Source organism: Halichoerus grypus, chromosome 8 (assembly GCF_964656455.1).
Source record: "Halichoerus grypus chromosome 8, mHalGry1.hap1.1, whole genome shotgun sequence".
In the NCBI taxonomy this organism is placed as follows: Eukaryota; Metazoa; Chordata; class Mammalia; order Carnivora; family Phocidae; genus Halichoerus; species Halichoerus grypus.
In genome coordinates, this window is record NC_135719.1 from 112,501,239 (window position 1) to 112,520,664 (window position 19,426).

At 41.4% G+C, this 19,426-nt stretch overlaps 1 protein-coding gene across 5 annotated transcripts in view; it reads right to left on the reverse strand.

Moving 5' to 3' along the window:
- Positions 1-19,426, reverse strand: part of RTN1 (reticulon 1) — a 383,578-nt gene that overhangs the window by 1,901 nt on the left and 362,251 nt on the right. For all 5 annotated transcript variants that reach the window (XM_078053773.1, XM_078053776.1, XM_078053775.1 and 2 more), the window contains 5 exons: positions 7,010-7,217; positions 4,165-4,303; positions 3,194-3,263; positions 2,625-2,671; positions 2,481-2,539 (listed from right to left, as the gene is read on the reverse strand). In XM_078053773.1, coding sequence (XP_077909899.1) covers positions 2,481-2,539; positions 2,625-2,671; positions 3,194-3,263; positions 4,165-4,303; positions 7,010-7,217 — 523 coding nt within the window. The remainder of the gene's footprint in view (positions 1-2,480; positions 2,540-2,624; positions 2,672-3,193; positions 3,264-4,164; positions 4,304-7,009; positions 7,218-19,426) is intronic.

Consider the following 19,426-nt stretch of genomic DNA (forward strand, 5'->3'; position numbering starts at 1 on the left):
TGATCTGTGCAAAACACAGCTCTGATTACAACACCCTGGCATAAAAACAGTAGGGGCTGGCCATTTCCCGTTGGGGCAGAGTCACTCCTTAGAGCATTCGACACTTGACCTCAGCCTCTTTTTCTAGACTCTTTCCAGTTGATCTTTCTACTCATTTAAGCTTTAGACACAATGGTTGACTCACTGTTTCCTACATGACCTACATGTTCTTTCTTCTTCCTGCAATGTCTTTCCCCTCATCACCCACCTGGTGAATGTTCAGCCATCCTTCAGGGTCGCTATAGACGGAATGTTTGTGTCCTCCTGTCCCAAATTCATATGTTGAAACTTAACCCCCAATGTTTTGGTATTAGGAGGTGAGGCCTTTTGGAGGTGATTAGGTCATGAGGGTGCAGCCTTCATGAATAGGATTAATGTCCAGTAAAAGAGACCCCAGAGAGCTCCCTTCCACTTCTACCATGTGAGGACACAGCAAGAAGTCTGTAAGCTGGAAGAAGGCCCTGGCCAGAGCCTGACCATGTGGGCACTCTGATCTTGGACCTCCAGCCTCCAGAACTGTGAGAAATAAATTGGTGTTGCTTATAAGCCACCCAGTCTATGGTACTGTGTGATAGGGGCTGAGCTAAGACAAAGGCTTTCATTTTAGTGAGGATTTAGTGTCATTTCCATTATCCCCTCAGGCAGGAACAGTTATTTCCCTACCTCCCCGACACTCACATTTTATACAACTCCACTGCAGTTCTTTTATCGGCTTATACTTATTTCTTTACAGTTTTGTCTGCACCGAGAGGCTGAGAGCTGCACTAGGGTGGGGATCATCTCATTCATCTTTATACCCTCCGTGTCTGTTACATGTAGTACCTGGGACATCACAGGTATGGCTCTTTTTGGAACCAACCCATCAATCAGTGAAATAAAAAATTAATAGATGTGATTTGCTCAAGATCCCCAAACTAAGTATTGGACAACTTAGGACTAGAATTTTTATCTTCTAGTTTCTAAGCTCCTATTCCAGTGTTTTGCTGTGCCCTTGTTCTGGTATTGCTCTTGGTCCCCCAAAACACAGCTCTAATTGCCAAAAAGTCACCTGGGGAGTTCATTAAAGTATAGTTTCCAGGTCCCCAATCCTAGAAATTCTAATTCTATCGGTCTGTTTTAGCAATCTGGGAACTGGGGTCTTTACCAGTTTCCCCAGGTTCTGGTACCACCAACTTTCATACTAACCATGCTGCCGTTTCTTAATACAAAATAACCAATACTTTAGCTTCAATTTGTTGATTTTCATTAGGTCTTAGTTGCATTTGGGTCCAAGGTGATAATTTCAGGCATTTTTAAATGTGCTGTAAATCTGATCTAGATCCAAGTTCACCACGAATTTAAGAGGAAGAATATGAAGAGTACACAGTAAAACCCAAAAACCTTTATATACTTTAGGAGAGAACCATAACTGATGATATGCAAATCAAATACCGGAAGAACTTTAAAGTGATTGTTTTGTTTTTGTTTTGTTTTACACATCTTTGGCTGTCTAAAATACTTCCTTCTAATTCTGACCACCGCCCAGGTCCAGCCATGTGATTCTAAGATTATGAGAGGGAGTTTGTGTCAACAAAGTCTAGCCCTTTGATGGCATGTATTTCCAGTGGGAGCCTAGGTCAGCTTTTGATGAAAATAAAATTGTTAATAAAATAACATTAAAAACTATCATTTTAGATGGATTTACAAACACTAATTTACAAACACTAATTTAATTTAGATTTACAACGTAATACAATTTACTAATTTAATTTAGATTTACAAACGCTAATTTAAGCGTTATGGAAAACTAAGATTAATGTCCGCGTTAGCTGTGGCTACTTACAACTGGAATTTTTATCTCCTGATACATAAAGTGACCATAAAGTAGAGTCTATTCAAGACTCAAGTTTAAAAAGCAATGGTGTTAATTAAAGAAAAAAATAAACACACACACTTGTAGAGTCAAAACGATGTAATGGAAAATATAACAGCTGTTACAGATTTTTAAACTTTCTCAAGTTCTAGAAACAATTTCAATGGTTCATAAAATCAGTGGTATTTATTGTTGAAAATATTTGTTAACTTCATTGTTTTTATTTCAATTAAACTGTTAGAAATTAATTTTAGTTTTCTGAATTAGGCTTCCTTCTTTCCTCCAACCCATCTTGTTCTTGGACATGAGCCAGTCCCCAGATAGAACTTAACGTCATTCACTTATTAAAACTCATTCATCATGATACCTAAAGTAAACCACTGAAAGCTTTATTTAATTGAGAGTTTTAAAATGTATACTTATTTTCTGAAGTAATATGATTGGGAAAGATGTGAATACATGACTCAAATAAGTGAATGATCATAAATCAACTTACTACTTTATTATCTCTTTATTACCTCTCTCTAATCCCCACAAACGTCTGCCTAAGGCAGTCTCTCCTTTTTAGGAATCGCTCGATGTAACTTACTTTGCCACAACAGCATTTATGTGAGTCCTCACAAGTCCCAGATATTGGTCAATCTGTGCCTACAAAGAGGAAGAAATCATGAGCACATCCAAAGGTCACAAGGTCAAAATTTAAGGTGAGTATTTGACATCACACAGGACTTACCTGGTGCTTAACATACACTACAGGTAGAGTAAACATTGAAACCACAGCTGGGATGAAAAACAAATACGGTATTAAAATTCTGAGAGTTATCAGTGAGAATAAGCTTTTAGATACATTTTTATATAATTATGTGATCTTATAGCATTATTTTATAGCAGCTAGCATTTTAGCTAAAAGATGGCAGGGCGGTCCATAAGGAAAATAAAGGGACGCTGAGCATTTTACAGATATTAAGCTATTATTCCTGGAATGAGGGTGGACTGAACCCTCCCACGATACAAATGAATTTCTGTCCATAACTGTCTGTTGCAAACAGATATTGATTGGAAACCAAATAAAACTAGTTGTGCTTGAAGAGGAAAAAAAAAATACTTCAGACTGAGGAATTCATTATTAATGTGTAATATATATTATACTCTCTAACTAACTATGATGGTCAGAGAAATGCCCTGTACTATGTGGCGTTTGTTCCTAGGAACCTATGACAACACGCTCACAGCTAATGGCCTAGGAAGCTCCATGCTGACGGAGCGTGTGAAGGAAGACATAACGTGCTCATCTGTCCTTACCCATGAGCAGCAGGGTGAGCCCGTTGAAGAGAGCGCCAACGTAAGTCAGGAGCCACATCAGAACTGCAAACTGAAGGACAAAATATTTATCAGAGCTTCTAAAACCGTTTGTGACAGATGAGAGTCTTATTTCATTGACTTTTTTTAGATTAAAATCGGGGGGAAAATACACCATGGTTTCAATAGGAAACGTAAGCATTAAATTCTCATCGCAGAATTACTGAAAGAGGATCTAGTCTTCACTCCTCTCAGAACCCTTTGGATCTCTTTGTTAGAAGAGACAAGACCCCGCCCAGCGTGTACAAAGCGTTCTGGGAGCATGGGGAACCCATAACAACCTCACTTGGGCCCAGCTGCCTCATGACTCGCTGACTTCAGGTTTCTACATATACCACGGGGTGGGAAAAGCAGTGTGTTCGAAGAACCCTGGTAAGTTCAGTGAGAGTGCCAGGAGTAACGCCAGGTGTCTGAGGTCCTCCGCTTCAGAGGCTCCGTCTCACAGCCCACACTACGTAAGGACTCTCACACGTCTCACCATTAGCAGAGTCCAGAGTTTCTTTCAATGAAAAAAGCACAAATGTTTTTCACATTCCCCCAAACTAGATTTTTTTTTTTAAATTAATTTTAGGAAATTGGCTGAGGAATTGAAAATGGTAAGGACGGACCCCCTGGTGTGTTGTAAAAAGTACAGAATTAGAAGCTGTGTGGCCCTCGGTTTGATCCCGGCTCTGCCAGTGACTCACTGGGCAACCTCGGGCAAGTGTCTCAGGCTCTCTGAGCCACAGTTTGGGCATCTGTAAAATGAGGGGATTGGACTGGATGAGCTCCACGGGGCTGCAGAGCTGGAGGTTTTCTCACTCTAGAATGCAATTAGCACTTGCTTCTTATTCTCTAATCTGTGGTGGTTTACAGTATACCTTTAGGGAGAACGAAACTCAAGACCGCCAAGTGAGTGACATAAGCAACCGTACTTTTAGGGAATCCACCAGGTCCTGGACAAGGAAGAGCCTCCTCAGTTCTTTAAGCGTGTTGTTCACATAGAATTGCAGGCAGTCTGTGTACTTCTGGATCTGCTCCTGAGAAAGGGTGATCTCGAGCTCCAAGTAGGTCCTGTCAGGAAGCCATCCCCACAGAGAGCTCCATCAGAGGTAATGTCCGAAGAGCTGAGTTTTCCTTCTCCCACTCTGAACACAGCCAGGTCACCTCTGGGGGCTGCAGGGCACCCCACACACCCACCGCCAGCGCCCGGGGGAACCTGGGAATCATGGCTGTTAGTGGTGCGCTCTATTTCTATATCCCTGAGACAGCACGACAGTAGGAGCTGATAATTCAGAGCAACTGGCTGGAAGCAGAGAAAAGTCAGCCCCAAATCAGCTCATTTGCTGAATTCTCCAGACATCCCTGGCCCACTAGGCAGCTGTGAAAGTCCTCATTTCTTCTTGGCTGCATGGAGAGGGATTATCTTTTTAAATAATTGAGGTATCTGAAAATCCTAGCTGCCAATTATTGTTCACTATCAAAACTTTAATATTCCATGTTTAAATTTTGGAAAATACTTCCAGGTTTTAGGTAGAGAGCTCTGAAAACTCAAGTGACCTGGGCCATATTCAAAAGCTCACTGTTTCTACTAAGAGCAATATTTTTAGTTACCACATTTTTCAATTTTTCAAACGATGACATGTGATTATGGTTAGATAAACCACGCTCCTCAAATAGTCCATCCTCCTGTTTGGCCACGCTCCCCACAGAGGGTCCATCCTCCCTTCCTTCTTCCCTTCCCCAATTCTAAGACAGCACCACATCATCTACCTAGAGGATATTTCTAGAGTTCTTACAGTGCTTACCTAACTCTGTAAATTGAGATGAAAAAAAGTAAAGTAGCATTTTGGTGTGAATTTTAGAGAGTCTACCCTGAAATCTTACGGGTTTCATACTCTTTAGGAAAAAAATAGAAAAATGCTGATTTGTCTAGATAGTAAGTTTTGATCCAAAATGTACTGAGTCAGATATTCTTTTTACTGATAAAAACAACTCAACCAAAAGAAAGTTTTTTATTGTGTCTCCTAAAGGAAGATAAAGTAGTTGAGCTAACTGGACGTGATGGTCTTGGGGGCCAAGAATGTGAAAGAAACTAGCCTTCCTTGGAGGGCAGAGGGCAGAGGGCAGAGGGCAGAGGCTGGGGCAGAGGAGGACTCTGAAGATGGAAACCCTGGTCACTGGCTGGGACCACTGAAGGAGGCATGATATAACCCTGGAATGAAGACACTCCACTTCGCTTCTCTCACCTTCCGGGGTGGGAACTTGGATAGCCAAGTTACAGCCCAGAAGACCCATTAACTCTGCATTAGAAGAAGGCCTAATACATCCCAAGGGCTTAGACTGTAACTGTTTAACACCGAGGCCAGGAACCAGAGGCTGGGAAGGGAGATACACAGCCTTTTCCCTTTCTGTCAGTAAGTCCCCGTGACACAGGCATCTTTCCCCCTTTTAAGAGCCTGGGGCCCTAAGGCCTTCATTCCGCTGACCAGTGAGGGTGAGCCAGGGAGGATTCAGAGGCCCCCTGGTGAGTGACTGGCTCTGGCCCAGAACCATCTGCCGCAGCATCTGCAAGGCTCAGAACTGTCCCTCCGTTCCAGGAGCGGAAGCCATCCGTAGTGCAGCCCGCACTCTGGGGCCAGCACCGGGGGGCCAGGCGGACCTGCCAGTCAGTGCTGCAATGCCCCGGGCTCCCAAGCCAGAGTCGGGACATAACTTGGGGTGGAGTGGGTGCCGTGCAGCTGACAGCTCTGCCCCGTTTCATTCGTCCTCTTAGTATATTGCCTTAAAAAAAATCCTCCCTCGGGGCACCTGGGTGGCTCAGTCGGTTAAGCGACTGCCTTCGGCTCAGGTCATGATCCTGGAGTCCCAGGATCGAGTCCCATATCAGGCTCCCTGCTCTGCTGGGAGTCTGCTTCTCCCTCTGACCCTCCCCCTTCTCATGCTCTCTCTCTCTCTCTCTAATAAATAAAATAAAATATTTAAAAAAAAAAAAATCCTCCCTCGCAACTGATGAATCACTAAACTCCACCTCTGAAACTAATAATACAGTCTATGTTAATTGATTGAATTTAAATAAAATGAAAAAAAAGAGAAACAAAACAAAACAAAAAATTCCTCCTTTTCAATGTTCATTCCAGTCAGATTTCCCCAGTATAAAAATGCAGAGAAGGGTACATTATAAGATTGTTCATGAACCTTGCACCCCTCAGAAAGTTGGCCCTGTGGTATTAAGCTTCCAGAGACCATAGAAATAAAAATCCAAGCACCCTAGTCCTGACTCTATGCTAGTTACTGGCCATGTGATTTTGGGCAAGTCACTTTGCTTCTTAGAATCTGTTTTCCCACCTGTAAATAGAGATTACACTGCCCTGCCTTCTTCACAGGGTTGGGAGGATTCACTGTTGACCACTCCTTAAATTATAAAACGCTGTACCCATACAATGGATTATGATTGCTATTAGTAATAATTAAGTAGGAAAATATTAATATCATATGTAAACTTACGTTAAACATGCTTATTAATTCATTCGCGGTCATGAAAATAGAAAAACTCAATATACAGCAATAAGTGTCACAGTAGGGATAACCGAGGGCGTTTTGGAAATTCACCAGAAATATTAGCTATTAAAAGTCAGGGCATTCAAGGGACTCTGAGACTCTGAGAGGTCTGTCGGTTCCCAGCGACGCATCACCCAAACGCCCGGGAGCTGAAACAGAGTCAGGGGGCAGGGGTCCCGTGAGAGGCTGGGCAAGGGCTGGTCTGGCGGGGACACTCACTTGAAAGGGTGGCCCTCGTCGGTTTTCTGCACAGCTTGTAAGACAGACTTGTAGATGCGGAAACTGATGGTGGCGGAGAGTGCGGCAAGGGCCAGGTAGGCCACGACGCTCACGACGCTGAACTGGGTCAGGGAGAAGAGCAACAGCAGAAAGCTCCCGAACACGATCCCGGTCTGCTTGATGTCCCGCCAGTAGAGCAGGTCAATAGCTGTGGAGAGGAGACAACCCCCCCAGCCCACAGACACACTTAACGCCCGCAGTGCCGCCGGGGGGCTGCCGCGGGGCTCATTCCGCAAAGCCGTGGTCACTGCATGTCCCCACCTGGCCTTTGGGTTCTCAAACACAAGTGAGTAGACGCAGGGCTTTGGCCAGCGCACTCACTGTCATTGTATTTGGCTTTGGAGGACTCTTTTCCATCGCTGAGGATGGTTCATAAATTCACAGAGAAGAAAAGGCTGTTGAATCTCCCGCGAGCCGTACCTCTATGAGCATGTCTCGCTGGGCTACACCATCTGTGACTTTGAAACAAAACGGCAAGTACAGAGGACTCAGAGCACCTGTTCTGTTCCTGTGGATGGCACTGATTGTGTGCATCTTGGTGCCCTACTGGCAAATTTCATGCCTCAGTGGTGGCCTAGAGGTGTGTATCTCAGTCCATACACATGTCCCTCCTGCTGAGAAGGGGCAGCAATGATGGAAACGGAGGTCCTGGAGAAGTGGTACTTTCAGAAGCATGGCAGTGGGTCCAGAGACCCAGCCAATGCCAAAGGTTTTAAAGACATGGCCCTCCTCCAAAACAAGCAACACTGGAAAGTTAGTAGCTGTCTCATGAGTCCCTGGAGCTGACATTTGGATTAAACCATTTTGTACAGCATAATCTATTCGCTCACCTTTTGTGACTTAAAAATCTGGAATATAGCTTTAAAATCTGCAGCACATTTCTCATTTAGTTATTTTCCTCTTTCACTTAGAAACAAAAAAAATTAAGTTCAAAAGAACAAAGCCACGGTGCTTCAAATATGATACATAATGTAAGTATTTTCAATATTCCAGTCACCAGATTATGAAAAAGGCATAGAAGCCTTGCTGAAGAATGTATGCCAATTTATTCTCCAATTAGGCAAGTCACAAATGTTTTTTTGAATTAAGATATAATTGACATTTAACATGGTACAAGTCTAAGGTGTACGACATGTTGATTGGATATATTTATATATTGTAATATGATTGCCACCAAAGCACTAAACTAACACCTCTGTCATAGCACATAATTATCATTTCTTTTGTGGTGAGAACATTTAGGATCAAGTCTCTTAGCAACTTGGAAGTTTATAATATAGTACTGTTGGCCATAATCACTATGCTGTACATTAGATCTCCAGTCTCCAGAATTTATTTGCCTTCTAGTTGCAAGTTCATACCCTTTGACCAACAACATCTCCCCAGGTCCCCCCCCCCCCCCCGCCATCTAAGCCTGGTAACCACCATTCTCCTGTTTCTATGAATTCAGCTATTTTAGATTCTACCTATAAACGAGATCATACCATATTTGTTTTTCTCTTTTTTTCACTTAGTAATGACCTCAAGGTCATCCATCCATGTTGTTGCAACAAATGGTCTTTATAGAATGTTACATCAATAAGTTTTCAGAAAGAGAAGACACAAAATTCCCGTCTCACAACCGAATGAAAATGGCAGCTGCTTACGCCGCCAGCTTCCTGTGCAGGGCACGGAGATGCAGCTGGTTTACAGAATTGGATATCAGTCATTTGCTCAAGGAGAACGAAGGTGACCAGGTTGAAGATAGCAGGGGGCTGCTCCTGTCGTACTCAGGTATGTAACTAACTGAAGGAGCAGTATCGAAAAGGTCACATAGCCCGTGACAACCCTCTGACGCTGTGGAGGGGATATAAGGAGTGTGGCAGAGCACAGTATGAACCCTTGGCTTCAGTCTTCCCCCAGGCTGGCTGGAGAGTAAATCAGGGACTGAAGGGGTGGGGTGGGGGCTCTTTTAAACCCGGCTGACGATCCCTCAGCAAGCTGAAGCTAGAGAGAGAATTTACTTTTGAGCTGATCTGTCATCCATCCCCACCTACTCCTCACCTACCTGGTCCACCAATGACATGAACGCACAACACTGCAGTAGTCTGCCATTTGGTTGGGGGGCAAAAATTTGTTCTTTTTCTCTAACAACACTTTTGCATAGGAAGTAGAGGAGAGAATCACAAACATGTTTTGGTGTGAAACAAAGATTTTTTTTTCTCTTTTGAGTGGGGCTGGTTCTACAAGTAGGTTTCTAGGGGCAAAGGAAAAGCAAGGCTGCTCTAAAGCCTCTTTCTTCTCCTCGCCCCAATCACCAGTCACAATGTCACACTGACTGACATTCTACTATTAGAAATTCAGTCCTTTAGATTAACCTTTTTATCTTTATATTTATCCTTTTTATCTTTTTTTTTTTTTTATTGCAAAGATCCCAGAAGGGGATAATGCAATAAAGATTGGCTTGTCATTAACAACAAAGTACAAAGGTGTCCCCAAACAATTTTTGTTTTAGAAGAGTTGGTTGAGAACAGAGCACTAAGGTAATAAACCTTCCAGGTGGAGAAGAAGGATCTTTTAGAAGACACGACACAAGACACCCCTGGGCCTCTGAGGGTAGGCGACAGAAGGAGGAGGAGAAGGGGTCTCCACAGAAGCCTAGTGCTCCCTGTGGTTGAGTGGATTTGGAGCAACAAATGGAAGTAAGCCTAGGCCTATGTCCAGACCAGCAGGGCTAAAGGGCCTGGGGAATTGGAACCTCCTAGCATTTATTCTGTTTCATGTAGGGGAGGGTGGGGTGGAGAATAAAAAGACAAAAACACCACCATTATCTGCAATGTTGCCTCTTCCCCATTTTGTTCATTTATTCAGTATTTATGGAGCAAGAACTTTTTTTTAAGGGCCAGGCTTTGTGCCAGGTGGTGCCAGGGATATAAAAATCAATGAATTGTTTAAAAAAAGAACCCCCCACACAAATAAGTTGTAATCTTGTTTTATGACACCCACAGATTCACATGGCAGAAACGTTTAGAAACAAACACATTATAAGACACCATGATTTGTGCTAAAGGGGGCACTCCTTAGTGCTAGAGGAAGTAGGCTTACCCACCTCTGAGATGATGTGAAGGGGCACGGGAGACTCTACAGGAGGTTTTCAGGCAAAGAAAACATAAAATCTGCTACTACCAAGTGAACCCCCACTTAAATTGCTTAACACTTGTTAAAAATGGTGTACCTGTCTAGAAAAGCCTTCTGAATCTCTGGATACCTATTCAAACAGCCTGAGAATGGCAGATACCAGGCAGGAGCTTTATGAGAATAAACTATGGGCAGAGAGTGTGGACTGTCAGCTAAACAACAGTAGTTTGGTGTAGTCATTACCCAACAGGTGTTTCGATCAACGTGTTAAGATTGCTGGAGGTTTCTAATGAGGAGGTTAACAAAAGATTCATCTTACGACATCAACGGGATGTTTATTCTGGGTACTTTGTGACACGGTAATCTATTTACATAGATTCTGGGAAATGTTCAAAGTACTTTTAGACATTATTACCACATTTAAACTTCATAATCAACTCCACTGGATAGCTATATAACAGTATAACAGATGAAGAAGCTAAAAGTTAAGAAATCTGTCTTACGGGAGTGAGTTAATGGGAGTTAATGGGAGAAGATCAAACCCTAAGTTTGATGCGTCCTCCAAAACAATAAAAGTTGTCTGCCTCACATTACGTGGTTATAGGTTGAATGTTCCCCGAAGCATGCAAAATTAATTTGGGTAACCTGATTTATTTAAATCTCCTTCCAGAGCTCGATATTTAAAGTGAAAGTTTGTAAGAAACGTTACTGAGAAAACGAGCCATTACCAACAGTAAACAGTTATTGGTCATCTATTCATCTAGTAAAACCAGGAATGAAGGGATCGTAAAATTCTGTTCCTGCTTTTAAGGAAGTTAAGATCTAGCTGGGAAGACTGACATTCATTTCACAAATGCTGAATGATTGCCAATATATTTTGTGTTGTCAGACATGGCAAAAGTTGAGTTCAAGGAAGGGATAGTGCTGGAATTGATGAAAGAGGCCGTGGGATGGTTTGTGAATGTAGTGAACAATTTGCTAAGGAGATGGAGTGGATAAAGGGAAATATTATGAAGGATTAGTCAACAAGAATGGTGACTAATTAGCCGTGGGAGAAAAGAGGAAGAGCAAATTGAGGGTGAAGGCAACATTTCAAAGCTGGATGACTGAGTGATTAGTATCACTGAGAAAAACAGGAAATCTGAGGGCGAGTTGGTTGGGGATAGAGCGGACACTTGCTTTTAAACCTCCAGGTTCTGACATGATGACATCAAAGCAGGGCATTTTGACACAGTCTAGGGCAGAGATGAGATAGGGATTATGGGTGAGATGAAGCTGACAATTACAATGCTTCCTAAATTTTTTAAAGCTTAGGCATCAAATGATTTGTTTTTTTAGCCATTTAGGAAAGAGGGCTGACTATTTACATTTGGATATATTCTGAGTAGAAAGGATGATTGAGGCCATGAGAGTGGAGGAAACCTCCAAGACAGGAGAGACTAAGAAATGCAACTGAGGATGAAACCATAGTGTAAGATTCAAAGGAGTTAAGTGGAGCTTATCAAGAATCCCGTCTGAGTGTCAGAATGGGGACCCCAACAGTGTAGGTTACAGCAGTCAAGAAGAAGGAAACCTCCCAGGACAATGGGGTAGACTACAGTGAGAGGTGCTGAAGACATAAAAAGGGAAATGATAACTGAGAAAGGAACCTGGATTTGGAGACTAGAAGGTCACTCATAACTTGGCAGAGAGTGTAACCAGTAGTGAGGATGGAAGCCATGTTGTAAAGGGTTGGGTAAATGATGAGAAATTCAAAGTAATAAAAAAGATGGCAAATACAATGGTAGTTTGGGCAAGCAGCAGCAAAAGCAAATCTCTAGGTTGAGCAAAGCCTGGGTATATTAATGGAAAGCGAGCAGTGAGGATTCCGGAAAGAGAGATTTGATTGAGCAAAGTCTCAGAGAAGGGGAGAACGGATCTCTTTCTTTTCAAAGAAGGGAGAAGGATGAAAAGAATGGATAAAGAAGGAGAGACATTTTGGGAATGTATGGGTGTGGCTACAGATATGCATTGAGGTGGGAAAGGAACGAGGTAAAGTGGCTGAAAGTCGCTTGAGGGAGATTTACTCAAAACCTGGAAAATGAGTTAGGAGGTCTTCCTGAGACTGAGGACGATAAGGGTAGGGCTTGAAGAGATTAGGAGAGGTCCGAGCCTGCCTCATTCAGTACAGTAGTGATGAGTCACATGTGGCCACTGAGCACTAGCCCCAAATGAGACATGCTGACGTATAAGCTACCTATCTGAGTTCAGACTTAGTCCAAAAAAAGGATGTAGAGTACCTACCTCATTAATACTTTTTATATTGATTTCTGTTGTTGAAAGGCTAATACTCTGCATATGTTGGATTAAATATATTATCAAAATTATTTTTACTTGTTTCTTACTTTTTAATGAGGAAGCTACTAGGAAATTTAAAATTTCTAGTTAGGGGCTCACATTATATTTCTATTGGACAGGGTCAATCTAGAAAAATACAGCATGTCAAAAAGGAATCAATAAAAGGACTGCCAGAAAGTAAAGAGGGTTTGGTTAAAGTCAGGGATCTCTAGTGGATCTAGTCAACAGGGTTGGAGGCTGGGTGTTCCCAGCAGTAGACGGTAGAGCTGAGTGAGCCAGGGCCGTGAACTTGCACAAGCAGCATGGTTAGAGGAGTCGAAGATCCAAGAGGACAGAATTGAAATGAACAGCTCGGGCTCAGGCTGGGAATGACAGGCGGCCAGGATTGTTGGGAACTCATGGGCTGGGAGAATGGCAATGGCTGTGTGGTCAGAGTGACAGCAAGTGGCCCGTGATGATTCAGTGGGAAGGGTAGGAAGTGGTGAAGTGTGATCAGAGAAGAGACTTTCTGTGTTCCAATCTGCTGTGTAAATGATGACTTTTCACATTTTAATTTTGCTCAGAGTGATGTAAACTTGTGTAGGAAGCTTTATAGTAGCGGATCCAGAAAGTGGATATTTGAGTTTCCTTAAAACCCAAGTAAGAAAATAAAAGTAACTCTGTAACTGCGACAAATTACCCCCAGGAGTTTTTGGGTACAACAAAGTATAGACAGCTTTCTCTTCCTTTAATATCCTCCTAATGCAGAAAGGTCAGATGAGAGTTTAAACACCTGAGTCACATTCACTAAGCATACTCACAAAGGCAGGTAAATTACCATATTGCTTTGCCACGTATAAAAACTAGAGTTACTTTGCTAAAAACCAAGGAGCAATGCATTGTCTTTGGACATGAGAGATCAGTGTGTCCCATCCATTGAGAATGGACTGGGCTTGGTGATCTCATCATAGTCCCCAAAGCACAGGTGGGAGCCCCCGCTGCAGCCTGCCTGGGGCTCACCTGGAACTCATTCAGTCAAGGCTGACCTGGCATATTTGGCAGATTTGAAGAATCCTGATTTCAAATGCAGAAATCAGTGCTACCCTTATTTCCATAATCCAATCAAGGGCAGTAAAGAGAAACAGAAGTGATCCAAGGTTTGAATGAATTGCTGACTGGAAATAAAATGCTCTGTCAAATTTCTAGAAAGAAAGCCCTTTGCTTTCTTTCAAAATTTTTTGGTTTAGGAAACCATTTTAAATGTATTCAATTATATGATCCAATAGTGGCGCAGTATTCAGAAAAATGTACGAACTGAAAGACAGTGGTGCAGCTATTCGTATTCTATTTTTAAGGCAAAATGTGGCATAAGTGGAGAGCATGAATGGCAATAAACTGTGCACGATGATTTGCATTACTGCACCATATTCCTAAGTGAATTTATTTATATTCCATTTTGGTCCGGTAAAGATTTCGGGCAGCATTGTACCACCTGCTATGTGACAAGTGAAAGCTACTTCATAAAAGGCCAAGTGAGAAAACCCTACTTATATATAATATCAGCATTTCATCAAAAGGATTGTTGAAAAATGATATGCTGTGGACTCTAATTTACTTTTCAGCAAGCTTCCAATAACTGACTACAATACTTGAGTACCTTCTGAAAAGAATCAGAGGCTCAAAAAACCTCAGTTCTTTACAACCCAGGGTCCAAAGCAGTGATAGCTAGTTTCTCCGATTTTCGTGAGGCCAACAAAATATCACCACAGAAAGTTAACAAGAGGAAAGAGTAGTAACTTTCCCTCCTTTTGCCATCAAACTGGAGAAACGTAATGGGAATCGATGTAATAAAAAAATTTTAAACATGCACGGAGACCTTCAAAGATGACATTTAGTCAACGACTCCATGAGTTTCCTTTGCCATGAAACAGTCTCATACGTAAGTTTGAACTTTAAATGGTAACCCAGGGGCCCTGAGCCGGGGGGGAAGCTGCTGGGAGGGACTTGTGCTGATAAGACATCTGCGGTAATTCCATTTTCCAGGCCTTTCCTTCTCACCACTTAAATACAGCCAGTATGACTGTCAAGAGAAAAATGCCAACACTCTTATTTCTAGATGTTTAAATAATTCTGTGGATATTTTGAAAGAGGAGACACATTACACCTGGCATTCTGTGTGGACAGTAAAAGAGCACAGCATTGAATCCACATGCTAGTTCCAACCACTGGGACCACATTCTCCCTGTCCTATGAAATTAACGCAATGATGCTTAGACCCGTGGTCACCTTGATGGGGTGGACCTGGCCAGGAAATGAAACAGCAGGGCCCGGTACTGAAGACAGTGTGCTAAATCTTTTAGCAAATGGGCTCGTTTGGAGGGGTCTCCACAGGGCAACTGGCATCAAAAGAAGAGACGGCCATATGGAGAGAGAGACAGACTTTGGGCACATGGTAGCTGAGGGCAGCACACAGGAAGATTTGCAAGGTATTAAATAATGGATGTCCTCATGTGATTTTTCTTATTTAAGCTTTCTGACTTGATCAAAATACAAAACTGTCCATTTGGTTGGTGGTAATCCATCATAATTAGCCACAAAATCTTGTCTGGGTCACACCTTAAAATCCATCATTGTATTGGAATAGAAAAGAACCATGGAGATAGACAGCTATTGCTTCTTTATAAAAACTGAATATATTTAACATTTTTGACCAAGACCATAATGGCAAAATGTTTCTTGAACTAAAAGGATAAGGAAAGGTAATGATCTCTCATTGTACCTCTGTTCCATTCAATAAATTATTATGTCCTTCTTGATCCCTATTACCACTATACTGGATCTGCAGTTTGGTAAAATGTTTCTGAAAGCAAGACATGCTCATTGCTTAATGGGTAGAACTGCAATAAATTCTAAAAATTAAAACCTGTTACATTTTCAAAATCAACATCAGTTTGGGCAAAGAGCTTGTAAGTAATGCTTGAATTATAAGACAACTTTACTCAGATTTAACTCAAAAATATAGTTTAACATATGTGGAGGACATAGAACTGTATACTTCAAAGTTCTAAAACTAACAAATTTTTTTATTTTATATAGATTTTATTTATATATTTATTTGGGGGGGAGAGAGAGGGAGCCTGCATGAACAGGGGGAGGGGCAAAGGGAGAAGGCGAGAGAAAATCTCAAGCAGACTCCACACCAACTGTGGAGCCCTACACAGGGCTCGATCTCGAGATCCTGAGATCATGACCTGAGCTGAAATCAAGAGTCAGATGCTCAGTCAACTGAGCCACCCAGGTGCCCCACTAATTTCTTATCTTATTTGAAATATATGCTACAAATTTGGAATACATTTACAATGACCAGGCTTTTAATGTAATTATTGTCATCTAGGCAGAAGATGGATTTTTAAGAATTATTAATGTCAAATTCTTAGCTGTCAAACTGAGCTTAATTATAAGGCAATCATGTTTCTTTGAATGGTTGTGTGTACTTTCGTAAGAACTGGAAAGATGACAATATGTAAATATTAATGCATGGCCAAATGTGTACACAACTTGCGAGATCAGGTTGAGAAGGATGGGAAATTTTGTGGTGATATACATTTAATTATTTCCAAAAAGAGAGGTGATATTCTGGAAGTTATCCACCCACATTAGCTTTTGTTTGCTGGATTCAGTGAATTTTAACATTTAATTCTACTATAAGGTAATTTAAAATATATCAATTACTTCACAGATTCTGTTCCCAAATGTATTAACTACTCTAAAGATGAAAGAGAATTGAATAAAGAATTTCAAATATAAGGAGGAAATGGGAGAGAAGGCAGGGAGAGGGAGAGAAAGAGAGGGATAGAGGGGGAGATGGGGAGAAGGAGAGAGAAACCTTTTCAAAATAATGAAGGAGAGGCCTGCTCATTATGATGGAATAGGGATCTGTAATCATAATCCTAATGCTTTAGTCATACAGTATCAGGAATATTATTGGGTTTTTTTTTCCTTTTCAAGATTTTATTTATTCATTTGACAGAGAGAGAGAGAGAGACAGCGAGAGAGGGAACACAAGCAGGGGGAGTGGGAGAGGGAGAAGCAGGCTTCCCGCCGAGCAGGGAGCCCAATGTGGGGCTTGATCCCAGGACCCTGGGATCATGACCTGAGCCGAAGGCAGACGCCTAATGACTGAGCCACCCAGGTGCCCCTATTATTGGGTTTTTAAATGAAATAAATCCTAATTCATGGAAATCTGAGAAAAATCATAGATTTGAAGATGTGGATTTAGATCAGCATTTTTATCAACCTTTCTCACCCTTGATGGATCTTCCTTTAAAAAAAATTTAGACCCTGCACAGAGTCCATTTGTACAGTCTAAAACCAAAACATGAAACTAAAAAATTATTCTAATCTTACCGATGTTTATCATACTTTTTCTTAATTTTAGGAAGGAATAGCACATAAAGAAACATATATGTGAAGTTCAGCAATTCTCTCAGTTTCATGTCAGTTTTTTCCATTAAATTACTTCAAATACTTTTTGAGACATACACAATCTTGTTTTATAAAAGCTGTTTTTGTTGCCGAGTCCTCTAGCTTCATGTTACATGGTATGGAGATACTGGACAATATTCAGCAAATACTAACCCTCATTAACTCTAGGTGTAGGACTTTGGGCGATTTGTGGCTTTCATTTGAACCTCTCTTTGAACAAATGGAAATTTTCATAATGTGTATGTATCACTTTTAGAAAAAGAACAAAGCCATTATTCTCTCCCCAAACTTTGGAACATTCCCTTATAAATATTCTCTTGAAAATAATCATACACAGTGAAAAAGTAGAGTTTTATTTTTCAGTGTAGTAATAACTACCCATATTTGGTAATATTATCTGTATAATGAGAGTTTTCTTTCATTAAAACAAAAAAGTCCCCAGGGGCACCTGGGTGGCTCAGTCAGTTAAGTGCCCGACTCTTGATTTTGGACTCTTGATTTTGGTTCATGTGATCTCAGGGTCCTGGGATGGAGCCCCACATCAGGCTCCATGCTCAGCATGGAGCCTGCTTAAGATTCTCTCTCTCAACTTCTGTCCCTTCTACCCCCAACTCCTACTTGTACACTCTCCAAAAAAAAAAAAAAAAAAAATCCCCAGATCCCCAGCTAAGCCAGTTCCCCCACTGGATCTCATTAGAATCTGCAGAGAGGGAGTTTGCAAGTGTAATACTTATGTTGTAATATTTGTACAGTATTCTAATGAGACTGAGTCCAAATAAAAGGTGTTTGATAAAAGGTTGTATTGGTCTGCCTTTAAGTAAGTATTATCTTGACCAAATGCCATTTTCAAAATACAAGCATTTCTTTCAATTTCTGTTGCCAAAACAGACATTTTTTTTCTGTGTATTCTGGGATGCTTGGCTGTTTTCAATTAGCACCTTTCAGAATGGACCACCATGAACAGTTTTTCCACAGAGCACTGTAGACCAGCGTATAGTATTTTATTTTGTAAAAAACCAGAAATAATTTTAAGTTATATTCCCTGGAAAGTGTTTCACCCTTCATTACTATTTTACACGCTGGGAAAGCTGTAACTACAGAATGGTGCAACACAGGGTCAAGTGGGAGTTGACCAGTAGCCCCAAACAGGTGACAAGTATCAACCCAGTGTACTACCAAGCATACTGCCAGGTATATTTGTCGAGTACAGTGATATCTGGAAAAAACTATCTTTGAGCACAAATAGAATGATATGGATGAATGATTTTGCTCAAACTTTATTCCCTGCCCCAGTATTATTTGGATTTAAGCAGTATGAGAAAGTCATTAAAAGCATAGGTTTCAGAATCAGCCTGCCTTATATTTGGGACCCAGTTAAGTCCTAGGGCAAATTCCTGGCCCTCTCTGCCTCAAACCCCTCAGTTTCCTCCTCTGTAAAGTGAGAGCAAGATAATCATCTCATGAAGGCTTAATTAAAGACATGTAGCAAGGGCATAGCTAGTATTGACAGAGAATTTGGGATGATGAATTGATGATGGTGGTGAGGATGACAACAATGGCATAAATTGATCAAGATCACTGACCTGCTGATTAATTCTGCGGTCTGTAAGGGGAGAACCTATGTGAGAAATATCTTGGCAGAGGTCAGGGGAAGTTCGCTCTATAACTCAGCATGAGTAAAGCACGTGGGGTGCTGTTGTGGGGAGAGTTCTGGATTCGAAGCAGGCACCTTCTCACTACGCAGTTCACCACTTACCAAAAACCTTGGATAAGTCACTTAACCTCTTTGAGCTTCATGATGTCCAAGAGCAAACTAAGAAGCTCCAATGAGAAGACATTTGGCAAAACGAAAACTATGTAAATGTGAGGGATTATTAAGCCCACACCATCACCATTACCTACATAATTCATATTCTTAGAAACACCATTGAGGAAGAAGTTCTCTACCATTGAGGCAGATAGCAGAGCAGTGAGAAGTGAGGGGTTCTGTGGTCAGCCAGCCTAGGCTTGAATCTAGCCTCTTCCAGCATGACGAGCCATGTGCCTTGGTGGAGGCCTCAGCTTATCACTTATAAACTAATAGTAAAATGTACACACCACAGGATTTGTGAGGATTAAATGCAATGATGCAAGTAAAGCATTCAGTAAAAGTGCCCCTAACATATTAGTATTATTGTGATCTGTCACATTACTATCTATACAGGTGTTTTATTAGGTTATGGTTTTACTCTGCTTCTATTTTCACTGAGTTGGGTGGGCTTTGGTTTATTAACCAATATTGGTAGTGGTATCATTTTTTTATACTGGAAGCAGAATCTTTGTAATGTATACATTAATGCATTACTATACTGTAATGTAATGTATTACAGAATCTTTGTACTAGTATAATGTGGACTTTAGACTCTCTTTAAATGCTCCTGTCTCTAGCTGAAATCTTAC